At 35.4% G+C, this 12,233-nt stretch overlaps 1 protein-coding gene across 1 annotated transcript in view; it reads right to left on the bottom strand.

Moving 5' to 3' along the window:
- CPNE8 (copine 8) overlaps window positions 1–12,233 on the bottom strand; it is an 87,558-nt gene that overhangs the window by 51,031 nt on the left and 24,294 nt on the right. Inside the window, exons 4-6 of the mRNA XM_072359429.1 lie at window positions 4,788–4,891; window positions 1,858–1,897; window positions 1,010–1,086 (exon numbers count right to left, since the gene is read on the bottom strand). Of these exons, the coding sequence (XP_072215530.1) occupies window positions 1,010–1,086; window positions 1,858–1,897; window positions 4,788–4,891 (221 nt within the window). The remainder of the gene's footprint in view (window positions 1–1,009; window positions 1,087–1,857; window positions 1,898–4,787; window positions 4,892–12,233) is intronic.

The raw sequence follows: 12,233 nt of genomic DNA, 5'->3' as shown, positions 1-12,233 counted from the left end.
CAGTTTCATATCCATGGACAGGACAGGTGTTTAGTAAAAGTCCTACAAAGGACTCAATACTCAGTGGATTTCAGAGACAGAAATTCTTCACAGTTATTATTTAATCTGGCACTGAACTCTAGTTATAGCTATTTATATAAAATAAAGATGACTATGAAAAGCTATGGGTATCTTGTAGACATTTATAAACATATTGGTAACATCCCTCAGAAAACAAAGGAAAGTAAATATTACCAACATTATTGCTCTATATGTTAATAGTAGTTGACATCATTTAAAAAAAAAAAGACAGAAGCGGAATGTAAAATTAAAGGAACATCAGGGTTACCAGTCATTTCACGTTTTTTAAGAAAGGTGATTTACAGAATTACAGAATCACAGAATCGTTAGAGTTGGAAGGGACTTCTAAAGGCCATCTAATCCAGCTTCTCTGCAATGAACAGGAACATCCACAGGTAGAACAGGTTGCCCAGCGCCTTATCCAACCTCACCTTGAAAGTCTCCAGGGGATGGGGCATCTACCACAGCTCTGGGCAACCTGAGCCAGTGCCTCAGCACCCTCACTATACAATTTTTCCTTATATCTAACATAAATCTGCCCTCTCTGAGCTTGAGCTTTGTATCATAAAGAATTGTAACTTCAACTATTTAAAGATTATGGCATAAAATATAAGGATATCCAGAGAATAAGTGTTGATATTAAAACACTGGAAATGTTTCCTTAAGAAGCAGAAATCAATTATTTAATCTTATCAATGATATGAACTAAATAAAAACTTTTTCTATGCCAACCATCATTCCTAAGCATAGACTGACAAGAATAAACTATTTACAACACCAAAAACGAAAACATTATTAAGATCATTACACTCAAACTATCTCCCATGCACAACATAACCTATTTGACAAAAAATTCTGCATTAGTCAGTGAGAACTCACAGTTAAAAAAACAACCCTGTCACCTCATGAAGCAGTATGTGTTCAAACAACACTGAAGAATGACACTTACGCAATTGGTTTTTCCAGTCTGCTCCCCTGTGATCCGACTATTTCTCCAAGCGTACAGAACATTTGTCCCAAAAAATCCTGAAAAGCATTAACAAGACAACTCAGAAACTGTGTTTTCGACCGGGAGAAACAAAAGGCTTTCCATTTATTTAGGCTTTTCTTTAGAGTAAAATACATTCCACTGAATATTGTGTCTAATTAGTAACTGTGTAGTAATATTGTTCTTATGTTGCCTTTTTCATCAACAAAAATGAAACTGAGATGGAAAAAAAACTAAACTCTCCTCTTCAAAGAAGGTTTTAAGAATCTTAAGAATCTTCAAAGACATTATAAAGCCTTCCTCACTAAACTGGAGCATTTCAATAGATTGCTTTTCTATGAAGGACTGTACAATGATTCCACCAATTTCTTGAAAGTTAATTATGTTGGCAGGAGTTCAAGCCCGCACAGGATCTTTGTGAGAATCCTGGATTGACAATCCACAATTGCTTTAACGACAGACATTATTTTTTAGTTTTTACAATTTCACTGTATCTAGTAATTTTCATATTCTGTCTCCTTGTTACATAAGTAGCACCTTAATACAAATGGATTTTTAAAGTGTTGGATGGGTACTGAAAAAACATTATGCTGCAGTCCAACTCCTGAAAAGGTATACACATGTGCTTAAATGTGCCCTTTATAGTAATATATCATTAAACTTATGAGCATTATTCTCGTTATCAACAACAGGACAAGCTCTGTAATTCTCTCTAAGCATCTGGTATTAATTACACTAAAAAGTAAATAAATAATGAAAGCTAAAGCATTTCAGCAGAAGAAATTGTAATAACCAGGAAATGAACTTACATGTTTTGATAGATTAGGACTCTTGGAGTCAACATCGTAGCTTTAAAAACAAAAAAGAAAGTTATATCCAACTTGCCAGATGACAGATCTGAGGATAATGTAAAAAAAAATGAAAATCAAACAATTCCTTCACCTATTTCAATGTGAAATTTACAGAAAAAGATCCATGAATGGAAGTCTCACCAGTAAGAAAGGCAAATTGAATCATTACAGATTACAAGACTACTGTTCATTAGCTATCTAAAATACAATCGTTTTCAGAGCACAGGTTAGTAAGAGAAATTCTTTTAATACTCCTGTTTGAACAATGGAAGCTAGAAAAAAAAATCAGAACAAAATTTCAAAACTAATCTTTTTAACAGAAATCAAACTGCACTGTGAACTACTTTCTTAGTCAAATGAATTGAAAAACTACCTAACTAAATAAAAATAACTGACAATAAATCAAATTACTTTTAGCAAGCGTTTGACTTGCTCTTTTCAGCTTTTTACCATAATCTTCTTCCTCCAGCTAGAAAATGTCATCGTCTTCTTTTCATTATCATGTCAGACTTAAAAAAAATAAATCACACTGCAAGTTCAAGAAAATTTTTAAAATATTCAATACAGTAAGTGTTCTTGGGAATACCAATCTTTATACTAACAGTCTTCCCTCACCGTCAGATAATACTCAGTAGTATCTGTACCATTTGACTCAGTAACAGAACTGAAAGAGTATTCTCAGTCCCCACTGCACGTTTCAACTTTCCCACTGTGGTACACCAGCCATTTGGGCTGCCACAACTGCTTATCAGGACCAGATCAGAAATCAGGAGGATTGTGGTGCACTACAGCCAGTTTTACAAACATATTTGTAAACAAGAAGAAATGCAATAAAAAGAATGAAAAAGAATGACTACAGGAATCGCTAACTGATGGTTTTTGAAAAACAATAATAACTGCACACTGTCTGGTGAAACTGAAGAGAAACAAACAACCAAACAAAAAACCCCCATCTGTTAGCTTGACCTCAGGGTAGCTACGCTACTGGAACAAAAAAAAACTTCACTGGCAAAATCAGTAACACATCATCAAATAGCAATGGAAAGAAGGCTGAGACATTGGTCCTATATGATGTATACAGGGGCTCATGCTCATTTATCAGTACCCTCATAAGAACAAGAATCAGAGATATGCCTGCCTTTTCTTTTTTTGCTCCCAGAACCTGAAATCTATCAGGCCTTTCTCTCTTTGGAAAAATGTTAATTTTGGCCAACTGTAGTACACAGTTCTATTGAGGAATTTAAAAAAGCAGCTTTCTAAAGTTGCTTCTTTCTTGATCTATATTGGAGTTCTAATCCATCAACAGCTATGAGTCACATTTTTAACTACATTAATTCATTTCCAGTCAGTTATAGGACTTTGAAGTGTAATCACTGGCTGGCTATACAGTAAGACAAGCATTAAAAAACATTATTTGGCTTTGAGTTCAGACTTGTGCCTGTCAACAATAGAAAGCAGGCAGGTCTTTCTTATAAGTACAGAATATGATGTTTACAGCTTTTTGCAAGAAACAAACAGAAGTCCACTTCTCTGAGCACATGAAGAATCAAATAGAAGATTAAACTTCCCCTGTCAGCTCCAAGTACTTTTTCAGACTACACTTATCTAGGAGTTCTTCATAGATTTCTCTTTCTTTGCTTCGACTGAGCCAAACATTCTTTTCCTTAGTTCATTTCTTTTGCTCTTCTATTGCACTTTCCCCTCCCATAACACACATGCAGCCTACAAGGAACAGATAGCTAAATCAGGATTCCCACACAGCCCCAACTGTCTCTTCATTTCTGAAATGCTTCATCTGAGTTTGGAGGGGAAACCTCTATTGCAGTGACTAACTCATACTGAAAGAAAACGTAAACAGCAGGAAACAGTTATACTCAGCAGATTTAATTATACTTCATCCCAATTCTAAAAAGCAATTAAAAAAAAGGGGGGGGGGGAAATCCCAACATGAGGTTTTCACAGTGAAGATGAAAACAACCGCACCTGGCCACCTACAAGCATCCTGCAATCTATCTTGACATTCACTTAACTCCTTCAACAGTTGAAGTCCAGATGGAAACAGCTAGCTGCTAGCTCTGCATTGAATACAACAGCACTTTTTCTCCCTTACTCATTCTTCCAACAGTCCTTATTAGTTTAGGCAGCATTGTGACATGCTATAGAAAGAGAGTTAAAGCTAAAAACAATTAGACATGATTTTTTGTTTGCTTGTTTCTAGAACATAGGAGATGCTTCTATTCAAGAGCATTTCAATACACTCTGCTAGCAACTTAAAACAAAGTCAGTACAAAAGAAAAAAATACACTCAGTTTATCAACATTGCTATCATACAAGTCGGGCGCCATACCCTTTTCTTTCCGTTACTATAGAAAAAATCCACACTAATGCTCTATTTACATTATGCCCTGATGAATATGCAGATTGATTTGCATTCCAGAAACGCCAAGAAGAAAAAAAAATTGAGAGATCGTGAGACTTGCTTTGAAGCAACTGCTTAGATACAGAAGTGGCACACTGAGGCTAAAGGGTGTAATATTTAAAAATGGCTTTACAACAGACTTCCTGAGAGACTTTAGGCAAATGAAGAAGAGTTTATCCTTCTGCTTTGCTGCGTACAAGACAGAAATGTTCTAAAAGCAAGCTACTTAAACTATCTTATGAAAGCAATGACTGCATGACTACATTTTGATTAGTTAGAACTTACCAATCTCTTAAAACTCAGTCACTGTTATGTTACATATTTATTTCTGAAAAAGAAATGCTAAACCGTGTTTATTACTTTATTCAATGTCAAGGGGCACCATTTCTTTTCAAGTTAATTTTGTGCTTTACAAAACTCAATATGTTTACAGAGATCGCAGTATTAGAGTAGAAGACTGTTGACTTACAAATCAAATCGCAGATTCTCTCTTTCTTCAAAAAAGTAGTCCATTATAAATTTTCTTACAAAGTCTGGATTTAAAGTATTATCAATTACTTCTGTTCTTCCAAACTGTAAAAGAAAAGTCTCAGTTTAAAGCAAGTAATTTAAGGTGTTATAATTAAACAGACTTCCAGAACCTGCACTATGATATGAAAAAGCCTATAAAATTTTTTCTTAACCAAATGTCAACAAAGAAAATGATTGCATTCACACGAATGGACCAGTTATCCATGGATGAAGACAGTCAGAAGAACTCACAGATCAACATGAAGGGTGCCGCATGCCCTGTGTCGTATGGTAAAAACTTTATAAGCATCAGCTCCTAAAAGTCAACCAGAATCCACAAAAAATGGAGTAAGGAATTCAGTAGCACAAAAACCCACTTTTCCCTCAGAAAAGACAACAACAAATAAAAGCTTACACAGACTGCTTATTTTAGGTAGACCTAAGTATTAGAGAACATAGTTCTTCTGTTAGAAGCACAGTATTTTTGCACTATCCTACTCCAATTTCACCTTTCTTCATTCCTCCTTTTACAGCTAATCTCTGAGCTTGCTGGAAAATGCCTTTTTTTCTCTTAGTGTTTGCACCAAGTTTGTGATGAGCTGAAAATATTTTAGATGAAGTAAATAACTTCTGATTGACTTCAGTTCATAAGCATCAGACATAAATAACTGATCATAAAACTATAGTTCTGTGTTGTAGCTGTTCTTTCGTGACTTTGCATTTTTGAAACAGAAAGCAAAACAAAAGTGAGATAATGACATGAGCATTTCGTTTTGTCCTATATACTGAATATATCAAGACATTCTAATAGAGCCTACTGAAAAGGTCATGACACTTTCCTGAAAGATCATCATTACTAACTTCTCAAAACTGCAATCTGTGACTCCAACCTTCCAGCGAGTCAATGATTGCCAATCGTTTAACTGACAGGACTGAATTAAACTCAGAAACACAGACAAGGAAGGAATAAAGTCAATTATTTTCTTCCAACTAACTGAAGTTTTTTGAGAATTTGTTTTGAAGCTTCCGTATCACAGGTGTGAATGTAGCCACCACACAGAGCCCAAGTTCTGAACTGGAGCCCTGAATATTTAAATTAACATCTACATGGCATGAAATGACAAGAGCATACTCTGCTGTTGCTTCCTCTCAAAACTCAGAAATTTCCTTTCATTACTTGATTCTCATTAAAACAGAATAGTAGAGAACTCCAGACACATTATTTCTGTGATTTAAATAAATTCAATTACTTTCAGCAACTATTTTTCCTCTTAAAATGCCCCCCAACAATCTTCCAACACCACTCATTCAGGCTGGCCATCTGGAGAAGTGAGTCTGTATCCAAGAGCATAACTGCCTTGTGAAAAGCAATCACCCACCTCAGGTACAATGAAATATGCAACAGAAGCTGACACATCTTCAAGACATAGCATTATAAAGTCTCAGAAACAGGAACAACCCTCAGAAATGGCACGGTGGTGATTTGCATCTTTCAAAAGCGTGTTCATATTCTTATTTAAGTTCATTTTGTTATGCTATGAGATGTTCAATTGTGACAGTATTATTCAGAAAGATTCATATGCCAGCACTTCCCATGAAAGACAAAGATGTAAAACTATCTTTGCTACAAGCAAAACCCTCTCAAAATTAACAGATGAAAGAAGTTTAACACACAGTGTCAATTAGCATTCCCCTCTGCCAGCAGAGTTCTTAAATGACAGGTAAAATGATTTCCTGATCTCACTGTAAACTTGAGAGCCCCTGCAAAAAGACTTCTAAGTCCTATAGCACCGTTTAGAAAGCAGCATTAAGAGCAAACACTATTTCTTCAGCTCTCCTAAGCCAAAGCAATTATTATGAAAGGGATAAGGCCCTGTGTGGAAGCGTGTCGAAGAAATCCCCAGAGCGGTGAAGATACCAGATATTCAACTGGAACACCCAGAATCCCTTAAAAAAGGACTGTTTTTTCTGCCAGGATCCCGGAAACAGATCAGAACAAGAACAAATACTTTCATGCAGTTTGCTTCGGAGGAAAAAAGTCAGTCTCTTGAGAATTCTCGAGGTATTTGAAATGAATGAGAAATGAAAGCAGTACCAGAACGTTGGCATTTCTGTGGGAATAAGTATGACTGGGATACACATCTGGGCTAAAGTCCACTTTGATTCAGTTTGTATGTATGTAAGATGAAGTTTCTCATCAGTTTTCAGGTGAAAAAAAAATCTCAATATTTATACAGAAAATCACTCCCTGTCAACTGCATGCTTTAGAGCATTCAACAGTACTGGAGGCCAGAATAAACTGGAAGCTAGGATGGCTGACTAAATGAAATATGCAGCAATATCTGAAGGCGTGCACTGAGAATGAGAAGCCACTCTGACACAAGCTTCAAAGCAGGAATGAGAAATGAAAACACTGGGGCATGAGGACCATTGCTTTTTCCATTCTGAGCAGGAGTAGATCTCACCTGAGGTGTGTTTTTTCCCCTTCAGGTTTCCTACTTTCTTGCATTTGTACTCTCACAGCAAGCTAGACAAATACTCTCAAAAACAGGAATCAGCTGCAAGCAGAAGAAACTCATACTTAAAACTGAAATCTGATGTTTACTCAAAAAGGAAAGAACTCTGGGCATTCAAGATCCTAGGATGACTACGCTGTAACCTGCAAAGCTACCTGAGGCTCACCAGATAAATTCATACGCTTATTTATTATAATAAAACTATGTCTCACTTTATGTCCAACAGAATGAGATTGCACTGGGGAGAATGTTAGTCTCTTTTCTCAGGTGACAAGTAATAGGATGAGGAAACAGTCATAAGTTGTTCTAGCAGAGGTCTAATTTGGACATTAGGAAGAATTTCTTCATGGAGAAGGCAGCGAAGCAACAAAACAGGCTTCCCTGGAAGTACGGAAGTTCCCATCTCTGGCAGCATTTAAGTTCTGCATGGCTTAAATGACAGTACTCAGTAGGTTAGGTCAATAGTTGAACTTAATGGTCTTGAAGGCTTTCTCTAACTTAATTGATTCTGGGAAGAATGTGACTGTGGCTCTGAAAGAAGAGTACTATAAGGAGAAACAGATGTGCCAAGGACTGGATGGATAGCTAGAGAAAGCCCTGGAAACAAAACTGGAAATTGCTGTAAGGTCAACAAAGCCCTTTCCCTCATTACACTGATCCAGGCTTCCTAAAATAATGAAATTAAGATAGAGTTCACTCTTGAGCAAGTTGTTCTTATTGGAGTAGGAGGTAAACAGTTCTTTATCCGATGAACTCAATAAAAAACTGCTCTCAAGAATTTCAGAATATGTCATTTATTTGAGGGATAGTAAATGGACTCATAGAACAAAAGAATGGAAGAAGATGTGTTAAAATGCATGGACTTTCACTATGTGTAGACAGACTGTCCATTCTGAACATTCAACTCTCAAACAGGGTTGTTCTTCACCAAAAGGTGCAGTCCTCAAGCTTATTCCATACTGCTCCAAGCTTCAAGACGCTACTTTGGAGACCCGAGATTCACTCATCAAGGAATCGCATACACTGTTCTTATAATGCGTGTTAAACACATAAGAGAGATGAACCTCAGGCTTTAATGCAAACCTCTGCTAGCGACTCTCCCACTCACTGGATGTTAAGAAAACTGATCAGCAAGCTGGAACATATTCCATGAGGAAAAGCTGACGGAGATTGGTTTGTTCAGCTTGGAAAGGAAAAGGTTTAGGGAAGATCTATTGCCACTGCCATACCTGAGCAGCATCGTAGAAGACAAAGCCATAAAGTTCGAAGAACATAACAAAACGACAAGACACTTCTATCACAAGTGAAACCAAAGAAAATTATGATGGGATATAGTGAAACAAGTCTCCAAAATGAGTGATTAAGCTCTGGAATAGGTCACCCAGAGACTTGTCTCTGCCATTTAAGTTTTTCAAACATGATTTGGGAAAGGCCCTGAGCAACCTGACATAATCATGAAGATGGCTTTCCTTGAATCAGGAGACTGAACTAAACACAGCAGATGAGTTGGAGGCTGAATAACACAAAGGTTCTTTTCACCTAAATTATTTCATGACTATGTCATATTTCATATATTGGGTCGCTAAGTTTTATAGTTCTATTAGAAATAGCTCTATGTATGAATCTGAAAGAAAAGTTACTTCAAAAGGAAAACTACTTTTTACTTATAAAGTGGCAATGTCAGTTCATTTTTAAAAACAAGATAACGTAATAAATATATGAGTAGTTTCAGTCCCTTCAAATTTGATTTTTTTTTCTTTTCCTTCTAGAAAACAATATTCCATTTAAACCAATACTCGTGTTATATCTGGGAAATGCTTTGGTCTTCATTTGAGAGACATGACAGAAGCCTATAAAGAAAAGAGGGAAGAAGATAAATATGCAACATGCTGCAGAATAAACCACTGAGACCAGAGGAGGGCTGAGAATGTGTGTTGCGCAGCTGCCTTTACAATGAAATTCTTACAGTACTCAGAAGATTGAATTCAGTACCACAGCTAACTTGCTATAAATTTTAAATTACTTTTCTTATGTAAGGCTTCAGTTTTTTCAACTGTTTACTTTTCTTCCATGGCCTACTTAAATAGTTCTGTCATATTAAACTAATATAATTAATTACTTGTAGGATGGCTATTAAAATTTATCCTGTAGATGACATCAAAATACTGGCCTATAAAAACCATCAGGCTATATTTTAATAAGATAAAGAAAGCATCATCTTTTTAAATCTCTTTTCCAAATTAACGACGGCTTTTTAAAGCAGAACAGGTTATTTGTATAAACCAGTAACTTACAACTATTAGCATAGCAGCTAATTAATTAGTCGCCTTCATGGCCTAGTTTCCCCACTAACAGTTGTGCAGATCTAAAATCTTAACATGGCCAACAAGCAAATATCTTTAGAAATGTCATTCAGGAGAGTAAGAAAATCAATTCAACTAATTAAACGGGGGGAAAAAATTGAAAAAAAAGTCAAAAACAGCATCCACTTTTTCTATTTCCTAAGATGAAGATTCTCTGCCATCTTCTAATGCAAGTTCTCCATGTAGAAAGGGATTTTGTTTATTTAGTCATCTTAATTTTTACACCATCTCAATTTAGTGATCCATTCAAAAGGGCTTTGATGTTAATGGAAAACCATAAGCTTCATTTTGATATCAGACTTACAGAAGGCCAGCGAGTGTTAAAACCAGTATCTATTCTCTACTTCCCAATCAGAGGATATGAAGGAACTACAACAACCTAATCCAGCCACTGGCTGGCATCCACTTTCTGTAAGAAGTCAGAATCCATTCTTACTTCAACCTTATGTCTGTAACTGAACTTGAGGATAACATTTCTTAAGACATCTTTTATTTCATTTTAAAAAATGAATTAAGTTTCACCACAATTGCAATAAAGTTGGTTTAATAAGCAATTACATCTATGCTGAAAAATTCCATGTTTTTTTTCCTCCTGATTTTATCTCATTTCTTTTCCTGTTTCTTCGATCTTTTATTTCTTTTTCAGATGAAAATGTTTTCCCTTATGAAATTTAAGTTCTTAGTGTTGATATTAATCGTTTACATTATTCTATTAATAATAGATTAAATCATCTACTCTTTCATTGGGGAAACAATTTGAATTTTTTAGTGTAGCATACTTTACCCAGGCCTTAGATAATTCATTACTTTTCTGTCTAGTCTTTCATCTAAGTGGTTTCTAAGTAACACTTTTTAACCTATTGTCATGCAATTGTAAGCATATAAAATATAGAACCAATCCTTATTTTTCTGTGCTTTGGCTTATTTAAATGAACAGTTTGCCTTGAAAGGACACATGTCTTTCTTGAAAAGATTACTTCTTTTATTCCCTCAGACAGCTGTTTCCTTCTAGAAATCTGCCCAAGAAAGTCTTCCAGTGAACTGAATACCACAAAAGGAGAACTTCTTTCTTTGTTGGGATAGTGTAGGCTGCTCCAGCACTCTCTACTGCTTGCTCCTATGTACTAAGATTTTTTCCATGGGGCTGCTAAAAACCACATTCCCATTTATACTTTGGCTCTCTCCTGAAGAGGATATAAATTCTTGTTGCAAAGAAACTTTCACTGGTACTCTTGAAATAAATAAATAAATAAATAAACAATCCCAATAAATGTTGATCATAAAGCATCTGGCTATCCTTTCTATTAAGACAGCCTCTGAATTCTACTCATGGAAAACTCAAAAGTGTATGTTATTAGGGTGAAAACAGTAATGAAATTGTAGATGCAACAGTGAAATACATAGTTACTAAACATATGACTAAGTGTCCACTTTGAGCACAATCAAAAGATCTCATAAAGTCATATGGTAAAAGGGGAGAATATATGCATCTTAAAGACCAATTTATTAATGTAATGGTTTAATGATCACTTACTAATAAATAATTATTTATATTATTACAATAATTTACTGCGTTGAAATTATATAGGAAAGGAAACAAAAAATAAGACTCAATTTTGTGGATGAAAACTTCTTTCAAGGTCCCAACAAGTTCCTGTGACTGATTCATGCATACAGCACCTCCCAAAATGGATATTATTGGTAAAAATTCCATTGCTAAAATATTTCACCAATTTCTGAAATCTACAATAGGCAAAAAGGAGTCGATGCCCAGCAAACATCTACTCAGAAATTAAACTGAGGACTCGATTTAAATACTGTATTGGATCAGTTCAGACATCCCAATTGAGGGGAAAAAAAGCACATTGGTGGAATAGAGCACTACAGAAATTGAGGGAGATTCCAAAATGATTCAGTAAGTTTATGATCCCCAGGCATCTTCTGCAGTCTTTGAAAGAAAATCATTAGGTAAAAGAAGCAAGATAACTTGAATAAAAGGATAAAAAAATGGAGAAAAAGTAAAGAATGCTGACATGACTGAACACCATTCTTTCATGTCCACATATATCATCAGGGTCTTATTATTTGTCTTGTAGTTTTCTCTTCTCCATACAGTTCCATGTGGTTTCCACCTCCATGAGCTAATGAAATACTAAACAAGTGTTTTAACAATATGACGCCATAACATACAAAATGCAGTCCTGAATCGATCCTTCTATTGTGACAACCTCTGAATTTTGACTGTCTTAACAGCGACTAGGAACAGGATTCTATTCACTGAACTTTACATCCAATGTAGTAGAAGTGTTGGCTTTTGATTATCACTTGGAGGCATTATGAAAGAATGATTCATCTAATCTACTGTGGACATCTAAATTAGATACGATTAACTGCCCTAGGGAAGTTATCTTCTTTCACTAACTATAAATAGTTTAAACAGTTAAAGGACGTGTAAATAGCTATATCTAGATGATAGACAAGATAATTATGTTTTAAGAGTGGAAAAAAAAATGGTAAGATTTTCTA

This window comes from Excalfactoria chinensis, chromosome 1, assembly GCF_039878825.1.
Source record: "Excalfactoria chinensis isolate bCotChi1 chromosome 1, bCotChi1.hap2, whole genome shotgun sequence".
Taxonomy (NCBI): domain Eukaryota; kingdom Metazoa; phylum Chordata; class Aves; order Galliformes; family Phasianidae; genus Excalfactoria; species Excalfactoria chinensis.
Note: the sequence above shows the minus strand (reverse complement) of the source record. Positions and strands in the feature narration are given on the sequence as shown.